The sequence below is a fragment of the Manis pentadactyla genome, chromosome 15, assembly GCF_030020395.1.
Source record: "Manis pentadactyla isolate mManPen7 chromosome 15, mManPen7.hap1, whole genome shotgun sequence".
Taxonomy (NCBI): Eukaryota; Metazoa; Chordata; class Mammalia; order Pholidota; family Manidae; genus Manis; species Manis pentadactyla.
In genome coordinates this window covers 21,334,909-21,351,270 of record NC_080033.1, presented here as the reverse complement: position 1 = coordinate 21,351,270, position 16,362 = coordinate 21,334,909, and the positions used below count along the sequence as shown (strand labels likewise).

General features: G+C 39.2%; 2 protein-coding genes across 6 annotated transcripts in view; both read right to left on the bottom strand.

Moving 5' to 3' along the window:
• The window catches only part of PDCD2L (programmed cell death 2 like), a 46,025-nt gene extending 38,066 nt beyond the window's left edge, over positions 1-7,959 (bottom strand). For 4 of the 5 annotated variants that reach the window (XM_057493531.1, XM_057493532.1, XM_057493533.1 and 1 more), the window contains exons 1-5: positions 7,808-7,959; positions 7,543-7,709; positions 7,360-7,420; positions 6,281-6,651; positions 5,226-5,336 (exon numbers count right to left, since the gene is read on the bottom strand). In XM_057493531.1, coding sequence (XP_057349514.1) covers positions 5,226-5,336; positions 6,281-6,651; positions 7,360-7,420; positions 7,543-7,709; positions 7,808-7,915 — 818 coding nt within the window. In that variant the 5' untranslated portion in view covers positions 7,916-7,959. The remainder of the gene's footprint in view (positions 1-5,225; positions 5,337-6,280; positions 6,652-7,359; positions 7,421-7,542; positions 7,710-7,807) is intronic. The other variant, XM_057493535.1, reaches the window with a different exon arrangement.
• Positions 7,960-11,606: 3,647 nt separating this feature from the next.
• Positions 11,607-16,362, bottom strand: part of LOC130681157 (lysM and putative peptidoglycan-binding domain-containing protein 2-like) — a 123,698-nt gene continuing 118,942 nt past the window's right edge. The window contains exon 3 of the mRNA XM_057493548.1: positions 11,607-14,493. Within this exon, the coding sequence (XP_057349531.1) occupies positions 13,361-13,735 (375 nt within the window). The 5' untranslated portion in view covers positions 13,736-14,493 and the 3' untranslated portion in view covers positions 11,607-13,360. The remainder of the gene's footprint in view (positions 14,494-16,362) is intronic.

The following is a 16,362-nucleotide window of genomic DNA, read 5'->3' as shown; positions in this document are numbered from 1 at the left end:
TAGGCAAAAATCTCTTGGACATAAACTGAGCGACTTCTTCATGAACATATCTCCCCAGGCAAGGGAAACAAAAGCAAAAATGAACAAGTGGGACTATATCAAGCTGAAAAGCTTCTGTACAGCAAAGGACACCATCAATAAAACAAAAACGTACCCTACAGTATGGGAGAATATATTCATAAATGATAGATCCGATAAAGGGGCTGACATCCAAAATATATAAAGAGCTCACGCACCTCAACAAACAAAAAGCAAATAATCCAATTAAAAAATGGGCAGAGGAGCTGAACAGACAGTTCTCCAAAGAAGAAATTCAGTGGCCAAAGGGAAAGGGACTGGGCAGGAGGGGTGGGAAGGGAGGGATAAGGGCAGGGAAAAAGAAAGGGGGCCGTATGATTAGCATGTATAATGTGGGGGGTGGGGTATAGGGAGGGATGTGCAACACAGAGAAGACAAGTAGTGAGTCTACAGCATCTTACTATGCTGATGGACAGTGACTGTAATGGTGTTTGTGGGGGGTGACTTGGTGAAGGTGGGAGTCTAGTAACTATAATGTTCCTCATGTAATTGTAGATTCATGATAATAAAATGAATTAAAAAAAAATAGATGAACCCCTAGGCAGACTTATCAAGGAAAAAAGAGTCTTCAAAAATAAACACGAGAAAGTAAAATCACTATGGACACCACAGAATACAAAGACTTATTAGAGAATACTATGAAAAATTACATGCTGACAAACTGGATAACCTAGAAGAAATGGAGAACTTAGAAAAATACACCCTTCCAAGGCTGACCCAGGAAGAAACAGAAAATCTGAACAGACCAATTACCACCAAAGAAATTGAACTGGTAATTTAAAAAACTACCTAAGAACAAAACCCCTTTTATCAAACATTTAGTGAAGACCTAATACCCATCCTCCTTAAAGTTTTCCAAAAAGGAGAAGGAATACTTCCAAACTCATTTTGAGGCATCACTCTAGTACCAAAATCAGGCAAAGACACCACACACGCACAAAATTGCAGACCAATATCCCTATGAACATAGATGCAAAAATACTCAACAAATTATTAACAAACTGAATTCAAAAATATATCAAAAAGATCATCCATGATGATTAAGTAGGATTTATTCCAGGGATGCAAGATGGTACAATATTCAAAAATCCATCAACATCATCCACCACATCAACAAAAAGGACAAAAACCACACATCATCTCCACAGATGCTGAAAAAGCACTTGACAAAATTCAACATCCAATTCATGATAAAAACTCTCCACAAAATGGGTATAGGGGGCAAGTACCTCAACATAATAAAGGGCATATATGACAAACCTATAGCCAACATCACACTTGACAGAAAGAAGCTGAAAGCTTTTCCTTTAAGATAGGGAATAAAAAGAAATCATCAAAAAGAATAAAACACCTAGGAATAAACCTAACCAAGGGAGTGAAAGACTTACACCCTGAAAACTACAAGACACTCATGAGAGAAATTAAAGAAGATACCAACAAATGGAAACACATCTCCTGCTCATGGATAGGAGAATTAATGTTGCCCAAATGGCCATCCTGACTAAAGCACTCTACAGATTCAACGGAATACCTATCAAAATACCAACAGCATTCTTCTATGAACTAGAGCACATAGTTCTATAATTCATATGGAACCATGAAAGACCGAGAATAGCCAAAGCAATCCTGAGAAGGAAGAATAAAGCTGGGGGGATTAGGTTTCCCGACTTCAAGCTCTACTACAAAGCCACAGTAAGACAATTTGCTACTGGCACAAGAACAGACCCACAGACCAATGGAACAGACTAGAGAGCCAAGATACAAACGCAAGCATATTCGGTCAATTAATATACGATAAAGGAGCCATGGACATACAATGGGGAAATTACAGCTTCATCAACAAACAGTGCTGGCTAAAGTGGACAGCTATGTGTAAGAGAATGAAACCAGATTATTATCTAATCCCATACACAAAAGTAAATTCAAAATGGATCAAATACCTGAATGTATGTCACGAAACCAAAAAAGTGTCTGAAGAAAACACATGCAAAAATCTCTTGAATATAAACATGAGCAACTTTTCCCTGAACACATTACCTTGGGGAAGGGAAACAAAAGCAAAAATGAACAAATGGAACTACATCAAGCTAAAAAGCTTCTGTCCAGCAAAGGACGGCATCAGTAGAACAAAAAGGCATCCTACAGTATGGAAGAATATATTTGCAAACGACATATCCAACAAGAGGTTAACATCCAAAATATATAAAGAGCTCAGAGGCCTCAACACATCAAAAGGAAATAACCCGATTAAAAAATGGGTAGAGGATCTGAACAGGTACTTCTCCAAAGAAGAAATTCAGGTGGCCAACAGGCATATGAAAAGATGCTCCACATTGCTAATCATCAGAGAAATGCAAATTAAAACCACAATCAGTTATCACCTCACACGAGTTAGGATGGCCAACATCCAAAAGACAAACAACAACAGATGCTGGTGAGGATGCAGAGAAAGGGGAACCCTCCTACACTGCTGGTGGGAATGTAAATTAGTTCAACCATTGTGGAAAGCAGTATGGAGGTTCCTCAAAAAACTCAAAATAGAAATTCTATTTGACCCAGGAATTCCACTTCTAGGAATTTACCCTAAGAATACAGGATCCCAGATTCAAAAAGACATATGCATGCCTATGTTTACTGCAGCACTGTTTACAATAGCCATGAAATGGAAGCAACGTAAGTGTCCATCAGTAGATGAACGGATAAAGAAGATGTGGTACATATACACAATGGGATATTATTCAGCCATAAGAAGAAAACAAATTGTACCATTTGCAATGACATGGATGGAGCTAGAGGGTGTTATGCTCAGTGGAATAAGCCAGGCAGAGAAAGACAAGTACCAAATGATTTCACTCATTTGTGGAGTATGACAAAGGAAAAACGGAAGGAACAAAACAGCAGCAGACTCACAGAAGCCAAGAATTGACCAGTGGTTACCAAAGGGAAAGAGGTTGGGGAGGAAATTGCCCTTGACTTCCCTATTATTGTTCTAACTCATTATGGAGCCTAGAAATTTTGCTCCTGAGAGGTAATTCCTAATTCCCTTATCACACCCAGCTCTTTGGTCAACAGTAAGTTCCACTATGCCCCACATCAGAAGGGCAGATTCTCCTCCTGTTTGCTTCTTTCTAGAGTCACAATTATTACTCACAATTCCTAGGATTTTAGTGTACTTGTGTTGTCTGCCTCCCTGACCAAACTGGGTATTTTTGTGGCCAGCACCAAAGACAGTGGTACTTGGCCCTCTTCTACCCCAGTTCACCCTAACTGAGCCCTTCAGTAGCAGCGGCTCACTGTGGGCAGTGTTACTGGTGAAGTAGTTCTTCCTAGAGGGCAGTCTCCAGCTGAGTATCACTGCCACTACTGAGATGGCACACACTTAAAATACTTGTGTAACCTGAAAATTCTATTGAAGGTATCATAATATGGGCATGTTTTTATGAGGGCATGTGTGTTACGAGATCTCTACTTGCTATACCTAATTAAAAAAGGAGAAACAAAATAAAATGCATTTTCATCAATAAGATTAGGAATCAAGGGTAAAATTTGACTGAGTACTAAGTAGTAAAAAACTACAGTCAAATGATATATAAGAAGAACCTTTGACCTTCAAACCTTTGATCCTGAATTTTACTTCTAGAACTAGATCATGGGGACATCATAAAAATTCTAAGATTTATGAAGGGGATGTGAAAGGCAGCACAAAAACTATACAAAACTGAAACAAACTAGATGGGAACAATTAAACACCCAATGATACAGTCATAAGCAAAGTCAAAAAACAAATCAAGAAAATTTATCACAATAAAGGACTAATCTCCCTAATATAGAGTTCCTAAAAATCAAAAGGACCAAGACCTTATGGAAAAAGGGTAAAGGATATGGACAGAAATATTTTGAAAACACAGAAGAAAATGTTCCTTTTTCATCTAAGAGGAGTGAAGCAAAATATAAGTATACCAAGATGCCCCTTTTCACCTTGAATTGACAGAAATTCACAAGCATGAAGCTCAAGCTATCGGTAATGCTATGGGAAAACAGGCACTTATATATTGTCAGTAGGAAATAAAGTCCTATAGGAGTCACTTTGGGACTATCAATGAAAATTACAACTGCATATACCCTTTTGCTTGACTATGCCAGTCCAGGTAATGTATCCTGCAGATAAACTTGCACACATGCAAAATAACATAGGTGCAAGACTACTCGTTAGCATAATTTGTAATACCAAAGGTTTGGAAATATTGAATACCCATGAACAAGGAAAACAGACAAGGGACTACAGTACTATAAAGCTACAGTACTCCTAGACAGAGTTAAAAAAGTGGGATGCAGAATATATCTAGAATGCTTCCTTTTGTGTAAAAAAAAAGGAAAGTAATATATGCTTGTATTTCCTTATACATACATAAAGAAGCTTTGTAAGCACACATAGAAAACTAACAACCGTGGTTACCTGAGTAGATTAAGGATGTGGGAAAGGAATTATTTCACTGTATTTATACACATATGCATATATATACTTTTATATTTTTGAGCCTTATTACCTATTAAAAGTTTACCTAAAATTTAAAATCTATTACCTACTTATAATTTAACTTTACAAAAAAGCAGAAAAAAATTTTGAAAAATTTTTAATTATAGGAAAACCCTTAATACCAATGTTTTCTGAAAAAGAGAAAAATTATTGTCTATTATCCAAACTATTTTTTTTTTTAAATATACAAATACACATGCATGCATGTGTATGCAAATACACATACCTACATACATGCATCCAAATTCATAGGGGAAAAAAGGGAACCTAAGATTCTAAAATCTTAGCCTCTGGGTTTGGGGAATATTGAGGGTTTTGGTTTTCTCATTATATGTACTTTCTTGTGTTTTCCAAACTAACATACTACTTTTGTAATCAAGAAAAGCATAATGTAGGGGATGGGGGGCACACGGAGGGCTGTACAACACCGAGAAGACAAGTAGTGATTGATTCTATAGCATCTTACTACACTGATGGACAGTGACTGTAATGGGCTATGGGGTGGGGACTTGATGATGGTGGGATTCTAGCAACCATGTCACTCATGTAATTGCAGATTAATGATACCAAAAGAAAAAAAAGAAAAACAACACAAGAAATGTGCCTTTACCTCAAAATCTGCTCCTGGCAAACACCAATTCTCTTCATGAATTTGTAAAATACCTTATCTCCACTTTTGGTTATGGTCTTCTCATACTTTTCATCAACATCACTAGGAAGACTAAAAAGAAAAGCAAAAAACACTTTAGAGTATCTATATCCAGAGAATTACAGTATTTAGAAAAGTAAACAAGATAATTAAAAAATTTTTACTAAAGTAATATATGCACACAACTTAAATATCATAAACTTAGTACCTTGTAACACATTAAAGTAATCCTCTGCCTGCTCTTCTCCCAAGCCCTGCTCCCTAGTTATTTTCAACTCTGGGATAATTATAAGTAATTTAAAAAATCATTATGCCCATTGACTCTCTGTTTCTTTATCCATTATGGATCAACACTGTCTTCATGCACTCCAAGAGTATTCTGAAAAAGCTTACAGTGAAGCTCCAGTGAAGAACCAGGTAATTTCTCCAAATGTCCTGTTGTAATTCTACTATAATTGCAAAAATGACATTCTTCTTTAGAGGGCTTTGGTTTATAAAGCATTTCAAGACCTGTTTTCTCACTTGACTCTCAAACCATCTGATCAGACAGATCTGAACAGAGAGATCGACACCACTCCCATTATACAGGTGAGAGCTGAGGCTCTGGGAGGGCCTCTGGGATCCCAGGTCAGTTCTTAAGCCACAGCCAAAAATCAGTCAACAAATGACATTTTGCTAACTTACCTGTGTCAGCTATACATTTACAAACAGAAAAGAAAATTAAAGAGAGAGTGAATATGTCTTCTTCTGTAAATACTTGGCATCCCTAACTTGTTTGTTCATTTTCTTAAGAACACTTATAAATAGAGCAAAGAGTCTCCAAGCGAACTCAAGAGTGGCTGATTAGATCTCGTTGTGTCTGTCTCCCTTTCTCATCTAAGAGGAGTGAAGCAGAGAGTCCAACACAAGTTCTGTCTGAAAAAGTTTCTCCAGGTACTAGGGTAAAGTCAAAGGGTGCCTACTGTGGCAGCTTACTGATCAAGTCACCTCCCAACCTCAGCAGCACACATTCTCACCTTTGGGAAAGCAGCTGTTCCATATCAATTCCTTCTCTTTGTTGATAGTCCCTCAGAAGACTATGAGCATGATCTAGACTGACAAAGTCCCCATAATCATCCTCATCTACGACAGAGATGTAGTAGGGTAGGAACTGGGGCACCACAGAAGGCAAGGCCACCCCCTTCCCAGGAGACACAGGAGGAGCAGCACCCAGAACAGTATCCTGCAGGTGGAGGTCTTGGAGCTGGGCAGTCCAGTCTCTGCCTTTGGTACTGCTGGCATCATTTCCAAAATCCAAGGTAAGCTGTGGAGGCGCCTCCTCACTGTCACTTCCCCAGTCATCTGCACCTTCACACCAGTCCTCAGCTGCAAGACCATTTTCCTGTTTCTGGAGGAACATCGAGGTAATGAGGTCCAAGCACAACTCAGGTTATCTCACCTACTCCCTTGGCTTGAGCCACTCATCCCTTCACCTTCCCGAGGGAGTCTTCACACCAGCTCCTTTCCCTCTGGTACACTCTGATTCAACTTCCTGGACCCCATTTACTCAAAAGTATGTTGGGGGTTACAAATACTGTCTTTCTTTTGGGGGGCAGTGTGGCAGATAGAGTATGGTGGTTTCTCCCACCATCTGTTCCAAACTCTTTCAGTTGTGCTTCATGTATTGCAGAAGTGGGCAGGAAAGAACTACATTTCCCAGACTCCTTAGCAGCTAAGGGCCCTGATACGATCAGGGGTCTACTAATGAGGTCCGCTAAAGAAAAACGCACTGAGAAGTGGAAAGAGACACACCACGAAGCAAGAGTCGGCCGGTCTGCAGATGGACGGAGACAGCAAAGCTCAGGAGTCAACAGTATATGTATACAACCATACTATTTCACAAATAGAAAAATCGGTTATCTGTTGGCCCGGAGACCTTCGGTGTATGTTAAAGTAAACAACTAACAAAACCTTAAGTTAACGGCATTTTATGGCTCAGAACAAAAACCACTACAACGTACTTCAAAGAACAAACTTAAAGTTTGTCTTAAACGACCTTCTGGAAAATACCCTCGAATTACAGCAAATCATAATATGCTAGTTACAACCGCTTTACCTGAGCGTCCCGCACCGCCTCCTCTCGCGTCTGCAGGCACTGGGAGCGGAACACCTTCCAGCTTCAGGATAAAGATAAACGGCTGTAAGGGCTCCACCCGCGACTGCCAGCATGCTGGCCAGTCCCGCCCGGGGGCCCCCACTCAGCCTAAAATCACGACAGCCCCAGAAATTCCCTGCTTACCTACGCGCCCCGCCGCTGCGGCACCGCGGGTGGGGGCAAGCGAACACGTGCAGTAGCCGATGAAATGGGGAGCCTTCCAGCGGACAGTACACCTGCACGACCAGGGCAAGCGGCTGCCTACAACGTTCACACACTGGGCTCGGTTCTGCTACGGCGGGCAAGGCATCCTGAGGGTAGGGTAGGCGTTCAGACGCTCACTCTGTCCCGGGACCTGCCTACGCCCTCACCAGCACCCGCTGACCCCAGCTCCGGCGCCCCACCTCACCGGAAGGCCGCCCAGCTTGCTCGCAACCCAGGCGCCAGGCCCCTTGGGATGACCAGGCACCTCCGCGTCTCGAAACCCGAGCAACACCGGTTTCCGAACAGCCGCCATGACGGAGCGCCCACGTGGAAAGGCGAACTACGGCAGCCCAGATGGTGTGCCTCTCTGCGCACGCGTACAGGCTGCAACGACGAGTCGGCCCCGCCCCCTTAAGATCTTTCCGGAGGGCTCCGGAACCAGAGTGGCTGCTGCTCCCGTGATGCGCTCAAAACCCGAGCCCCAGAGCCCCAGACGTTATGTGCCTCTAATGCGCTGCGACAGGACGTACGCATTGTTTACTGCGAAGCAGTCTTGCCAAAAAGTTTTAGTTGAAATAAGTGGGATAATACTATTATCCTCAACAAAAAAAACCACAAGAAAGTCCATAATTTTTAGACATACATAGAAATGCTTATAGATGAAAAGATAAATCTGGGATTTGCAATAACGTAATGGTTGGGGAGTGGGATGGGGGAATAACGTCGGTCATGAGTTGTCTGAAATTTTCCATAATCAAGTTTTTAAAAATTGCTGTGGCACAACATAAGGTGAATTTCAAAAACATCCTGCTAAGTGAGAGAGCCAGACATAAAAGACCACATTCTTGGAAAAGGTGAACTTTAAGAAAGTTAAATCAATGTTTTCCAGGGTTTGGGTTTAGGAGGTAGAGATTGACCAAAACAAGTGCCAGGAATGTTGAGGGGTGATGAAAATGCTGTATATCTCAGTTGTGGTAGTTACATGATTGTACACATTTGTCAAAACTGTACACCACAGGGAGGTGAATTTTAACATAGGCAAACTACATCTCAATAAACCTTTTACAAAATGCATATTGCAAAGCACTATTCCAGACTTCACACCATAGTGTGCAAAGGAAATGTGTGTTTCCAAGGACCAACACCTCAAAGGGGAACACGTGTGCCTTGTGTTTGGCTGCAGCCCCAGTGGGGATCTGGGGAATGAAACCAGTTTCCTACTGGTCTATCTCTGCCAATCTGATAGCTTTCAAGGGCACTGTGAACTTTGACCTTGGTCTTCACTTCAGGTCTAGTCAAAGAGGCAGGATGACTTGGCAGATAATTGTTATTTTAGCTAATGTTTCCAGGGATGTATTTTTGAATTACTGCAGGAAGAAACAAACTTCAAAATTATTACTCTTACTAACAGTGAGACATCCTCCAAGGGTTACCAAGCTCTCTCCAGCATCAGTCATCTGTTTATATAACACTAGTTATATAAAGCCTCTGATCAAAGTATAGTCACAGCATGAAGGCTTACTACTTAAGATTAATTTTCAAGATGTTAATTGTTGCCACATTCTGAATTTCTTGAGGCAGTTTAATATCAAACTAGATAGTGACACTGTGGAGTCCTTTCAAGAGTGTAACAGGAAAAGTGCTTGCATGTGTCAGACTTGAAGTATCTGACTGAATTCATGATTCTGTAGGGTTTGGACCTCCTGACAAACTGGATAAATTATCAAATTGTGATAGTTTGCATTTGAGGAAGTACAGAATGAAGATACTGAAACCTGTTTCATACTGAAGAGCTATCTATACGTGATGGTTAATTTTGTGTTAACTTAACTGGGCTAAGGGATGCCCAGAAGGCTGGTAAAACATTATTTCTGGGATTGTCTATGAGAGTATTTCCAGAAGACTGAGTAAGACCTGCCTTCCAGTGTGAGTGAGCATCATCCATCACCCAATCAATTGAGGACCTGAAGAAAAAAAGGTGTAGGAAGGGCAAATTCTCTATTTTCGAGCGGGAACATCCATCTTCTCCTGTTCCCCAGCATCGGAGCTCCAGGGTCTCTGGCCTGACTCTGGGGATCACACCAGTGGCCTCGGGTTCTCAGGCCTCTGGACTTAGACTGAACCCCCAGCTTTTCTGGTTCTCCAGCTTGTGGCCAGCCTATCAAAGGACTTCTCAGCTTCTATTATCACATGAATCAACTCCCATAATAAATCTCCTCTTACATATCTATATATCTGTACCTATATATCTGTACATATGCTGTTGGTTTTGTTTCTCTGGAGAACCCTAACACACGTTCAAGAACTTGCCACAACTGGCAGCCGTAGGACAAGTGGAAGCTTCAAGTAATGACAGTGTCGGTGGGAGGGGCAGGAGAGTAAGACAGAGCCTAGGGACATGTGGCCAACTGACATGTGCCAGTTCCTCCTGCATAAGAGAAAACATGAAGATTTGTCAGCTGACCTAGAGCAGCATGGCTGAGAGATCTTTCATGTGAACCCATTAGCCTCAGAGGGTCTGCTACCTAGAGTTTTCCTTCCCACAGACTTTTTTTGGGTGCTTGCTCTTTTATTATAGAGGAAGTGCGTCGGGTGGGAAAGGCTTCCACTTTTCATCAGCTACATAAAGGAGGTAGGTCAGCAGGGTAACACATGCTCTCTTACAGGCCTAATGCATAGGAAGAGTTTGTGGTTTGAGATACTGTTAGTAATCAAAGTTACTGAACTGAAGACATTCTACCTGTGGCACATTTAAAAGAAAATCTGAAATTTCACTGTCAAAGTTTTAGTGCTAGTGCTACTATTCATGATACAACAAGGTACTATTATCATCAAGAGGAAAATTAGAAAGCCTGTGGCATGGTTTAAAATACAGATGTCTGTGAAGTTTATAAAATGCATGGTAATGGAATTCCCCACTACCTGGGGTACAAATTACCAAGTAATTATTGTTTCTTTGAGATCACTTCAAATAATTCAAGAAACTTGGCCATTCAGTAAATAACCATTGGGTTTGTCCCTGTCCCAGTTCCAGTTCTACGGGCAGCAGAAAGGATGTTCCTGAGGAAGGCAGATGATGAAGACAGAAATTCACTTGAAAAAATGGGAACAGTAACTCAATTTATGGGAACAGCAAAGAAGCAATTCATTCTGTAAGGAAGAGAGCACAGTGGGGAGTGACATTTGAACTGGACCTTGAAGGATGTGGCACTCCAGGCAGAGGACAAATGTGAGACCAGGCAAAAAAGTATGAAATGATGGGCTCCTCAAATGGTCAGAAAGCAGGCATGCTTGGCCAGAGGGTCGCTTGGGGCCAGAGGGAGGGTGTCCGTGTGTGGTGCCGAGAAGTCTGGGCCTGACAGCCTGAGCAGGAAGAGCAGCTCTGAGCAGACAGCGCCCCTGGGCACAGCTGCTGGGTGTTAGGAAGGGATTCTCGAAGGGAAAAGCTGCAGGCAGAGAGACCACTAGAATATGAAATATAAGAGCCTGACCAGAGAAGAAGGCAGATGGGGAGATGTTTCAGATATAGAAACTACTTGTTTATTGTGTTCTTTTTTAACTTAGATTTCAGAGGCATTGAAAAAATTTGGTGTCTCACCAAATGACACTTCAATTCTAATTGTTTACATTGAAGAGGGAGAAAAACAAATAAATCAAGACCACCTGATAATTCAGGTAGATGGTCATCAAGTACCTCTGAAAAATCTTCCTGAAATAACAAACATCGCAGAAGTCAAAAAGGTTTGTGAACCTCTAATTTTAGAGAGTATGGTAAATGAGGAATAATACTGTTGCTGTTTGCTTACTATTCTCACACAATTTTGTATAATGAAAATTATACAAAATTTTCATTAAGCAAACAGCAACAGTATTATTGCTTATCTCTTTTTTGAACTTTTAAGAAAGATGAATGGAAAATTACTTGAAAAGTAATTACAGATGCAAAGAATTGAGAGATGCATGAGTCATCCATAATTTTGATTTTATTTTCACTCCTAACTAGCACAAATAGTAATTTCATGTCCACTTACCATATGCTATATCCAAACCATATAGATATAGCAATCATATATATGTATATATACTAGCAATCATACATGATGCTGTTGAACATTTTACCTTTTAAAGCTTTTCAGCCCTCAGTTTGCATGACATCATTCCCTTCTGATCTTTCTCCTCTCTTCCTCTATACACTCCATAAATGTTAGTTTCCCCCCAAATTCCAGGCATACATACAAGGAAGAGCATGGATTTTGAAGTCAGTCCAATATACAGTCACATTTGTGCTCTTCTGCTCACGACCTTCACAAATACGCGCAGCGTCTTTAATGGCTTCCTGGTCCTCCTTAACCTGGCTTGCTGGGCCATCAACCGTCCGGCTCTCCCTTACTGATCCAACCTCACCCGTTAAAACTTCCATCTTCATCTCTTGCATAGTCTCTGTACTCTGGGCTTCAGTTATTCAGATTTTTTTTTTTTTTTACAATTATCCAATGTATGTTCTCCACTTTGTCTGGGTATTGATATATTGTTGCGCCTGTGCGATGCACATCTCTATTCTAATTTCTCTTGAATAAATCTGAATTGTAACTCAGGTCCAGCCAGGCATTATGCCACTTCCTAAATGATATCTTTTTTGAAAACTCTAAATTAAGGTTATATATTTAGCATATAAATCCCACTTACATATGACTAATAGGGTGCTCCCATAATTATGAGGACTATATAATTTATCTTCCAAATCTGGACATACCTGAGGGTACAAGGAGGTGCTATTATAATTATGCCAGCAAAAACAGTAAACTGGGATTACTCTCCCTCTAGCAAATTCTGATTTCTCAACTCCAACACTGTTAATTTGCTAACCAATTCTGTTTTAAACACAATTCCACAAGGAATGAGTGCCATGATCATCCTTTTACTTTGAACTTCCAATATTTATCCTGATAACTGATACACAGTACATACTCTACAAAGGATATGCATAGATTTGTTTCTTAACAGGATGAGATAGATAATTGTAATCCTTTTCTTATAACATTTCTTTGTGATTTGCAGACATGGCTCTCTTTCAAATGAACTGTTAAATGCACCAATAGTATTAACTTTTGATTACAATAATTTGGTGGTAGTTCCTTAGAATTTCTGTGTAGAAAATCGTATTTGTGGGAAGCAACATTTTCGGTCTCTTTTCCAATAGATGCCTTTTATTTATTTATTTATGAAAACATTTTATTTTCTCATTCAGACTTTTGTATTTTTTACAAAATAGCAGTCAAAATTTGGTTCTTTATATTAGATAAATACATAATACGTAATACATATTGAAATATATATATATATATATATAGCACTGAAGTATAAACACATAGCAAAATCAGCATTACTTAAACAGCAACCATGTTGTCCACGCAATTAGGATTTCTCAGGCGCTAAACATTGTTTTTAGCTAGAATACATATATAGTCTTTGATGCTTTATTCAACTAGTATTTACAAAAGCTAGTCTAAAAAATACCACCACCTATAAAAGTAATGAGTCTTAGGATACAATTCTTTCATGCCATCATAAAGACTTAAAATGATAAGAGCCAAAGGGGACTAATTACTTCCTGCCGCTGCAGGAGGCAGACCTACTTAATTGTGTCTTAAAGAGGTGCACTGTGAGGATCCAAAAAGGATGCTTTGGAATCCCCAGTTGTTGGTTTCTTTATGCTCCAACCATCTCTTAATCCAGGCTAGATTATGCCCCCGGTCATCTAACTCTGATAGAGGGAAGTTGCATAGAGACTTTCTTCATCTCTGCTTTCTTCTTTTAGTTTCTTGGCTGCCTGTGTTGACAACTTAATCTGCAAGTCTAGTCCCTGCAGGAAATCTTTGGCTGACACTTCCTCAGGGTGTACAGGCTGAACAGTGGCCTCTGGAGGACTGGGAGGAGAGAGGCTTTCCTTAGCTGCTACTGGCTCCTCTTCATGAGGAAAACTGCTATCAACAGTTTCATTTTCTGGAGAATCCATTGAGTTAAGTCCATTAAACAACAAAGGCTTCTCTGATATAACTGGGATGTTCAAAGTTTTCTTCAGAAATATACAATCATTGGGAAAAAAATTATTTGCCCTTTTAATCTGCTCCATCTGAACATAGATGGGTCTAATGTTCTGGAAATTTCACCTCACATAAAGCAAAGAAAACTCATGATCCAGTCCAAGGAAGAGCTGGAGAATTGTGTAGCTTTCCCACCTGCCCTCTGCTCAACATTTCCCAATATCCAATAAAAATTTTTTAAATTTATTTTTTGCCAAGGACAAAAGTAGCCGAGATGCTGTAAGACCCAACGGCCTTATTCCGGTCTGCGCTTTCCCCCCAGTGAGGAGACGGAGGCCACGGCGGATCGATGCAACAAGCAAGAGGTTTATTGTTACTCCAGCTAGCTGGGGTCCAAGTGTCCGCCCGACACAACGGGTTTCAACAAGGACCCCGAGCACTTAGAACTAAGGGTTTATATAGCATTTTCAAAGCACTTAACTCATAGTAATTTCCCACAGCTATACATTATTCTTGCAAAACATACATCCTGGGGTTAGGCTGGATAAGACCATTCTTCAATTGTCAGGGCGGATATAGATCTTGGGGTTAGGCAGGATAAGACCATTCTTCAATTGTCAGGGCGGTTCCGCCTTATTCCGGTGTTTATGATTGATTAACTTGTTTTTCTATTCTTACAATGCTATCATGCAAAAATCTGTAATTCCTCTGAACAGTCTGCCTCCAAGGTTTAGAACTAGACTCCTTGTGTTGAAAGGACATCCCATCTTTCTTCCTGGAATTTTTCAAGCATAGTAAATAAAACTGTTCTGTCCAAAGAGCATATTCTGCATGGGTAGCAACATATCTGGAAGAAGCACACAAAGAATGATCCACATTTTTATAAATAGTAAATAATAAAGGAAATAAGTATCATTCCTTTAAATAATAAAGGAAGGGATGGATGGGTGTAGCACTTACGGGCTTTTCATCACATCCCTAGCGCCAAAGGGAAAATATTTCTTCTGGATGCTAAGATTTAGCCCTTTTGTGCCATAAAAGGCAGTAGAACAATAGTCTTTACAACATTCTTAGGGTCCTAATCTAATGTGGTCTGAATTGACACTTTACCTTGATAAACTAACAAAAAATAAGACCAATCAGTATTAATGCTTTTCAATTATTTTCATGACATATAGTTAATTTCTCTTAAGATTATCACCATTTTCCTCTACAAAATAATTCAGATAAACATCATATCTTTAGTAAAAAGCACAAAATGCCTTATGTCCAAGGCACAGCTTTTTGAAAATTTAGAGATGTATTCACAAAATTTCAAAATGCCATTGTTGTCTTTTATCATTTTATGGTATAATAGTTTCTGATCTACATATCTATTAAAAATGTATTCAAATCTTGATTACTTAGAAATGTATAAACATCTTTGTGGCATCTCTGGGGACTATTGATAACACTGTTATAATTTTGTGCCTGAGATAAGAAGAAATCTAAGAGTAATTTATGTTGATCATGTCTTAAATTTGCTTGAGAAACTACTCAATCCTAACAATAACTGAACATATTTCAGGATTAAGAGGGACACCAGGTTTATGATCATTAGCTATTTAACTGCATTGTGTTTTTGAAAGTAAAATATTTATATACACAAAATCATTTCCAAAATGTTAAGAATTAATACTATTTGCTAAAAACCCCTGTAATTTGGTATTTATGTGGAAATATCTAAGAACATATATGTGTATGTGCATTATAATATATAACACGCATATATAATCTATATCATGCTACATGTATGTTTTATGCATGTATACACACATATATACAATATTCATATAGCATGTATATAATATAGGAATACATATATAAATGATTTCACCATTCCTTAGAATGATCTTCTTGATTATTATCAGGAATAATTCACACGCTAAGTAGAATGTTTTAACTTTTTTTTTACCATTAATCCAAAAGTTCAATGAGCTTTGATAACCTATTTTATTTTTTGGCCTTGCAGATATAATAAATTACAGATTAGGGATGATGTCACACTTCGGTATGTTTAACCTTCCATCGTTTGACTAGTTGTCATCTCTAGCTTTAAAAATAGGAAATCAAGATACACTTAAATGAATTTGCTTTTACTACATTTTCAAATGTACTAAGAAAAAATATTCCAACTGAAGTCACAGTTTGTGAAAATGCCTCAAGAAAGAAAAGAGAAAATAAGTTTATAATATTTGGAAACTTTTTGTAAGTTTTGTTTCCAGTATTTTATTTTACTTTTCAACCTTGGTCCAACACAAATGAGCTAGAGTCAGGATAAATCTCATGATTTTCCACAAAATGAATTCCAAGCTTGAAAAAAATAAGAACTGATACTAATGACAATATTTTAATATCTTTCCTTTGCTATTTAGGTCCATCAAGATGAGAACTCTGAAAATAAATAGTGGTCCATCCAAAAGGCTGAAGTACAAACATGACGGGCCTAGTGGTATTATTTCCTGAATGGCTCAATTGACTTTTTTTGGAGAGTGTTTTTATAGGCTAAATTACAGAATCATAGAATCATGGAATTTTTAGAACTGGAAGGAATTTCAGTAATCACTAGGGTGCTGTTTGGTAAACATTCCCTTGTATGTTCAAAATAATACCCAAAAGAACTGGTATAACTTCCTAAACCCTTCTCCCCAAAGACTGCTTCCCGTGCACGCTATGT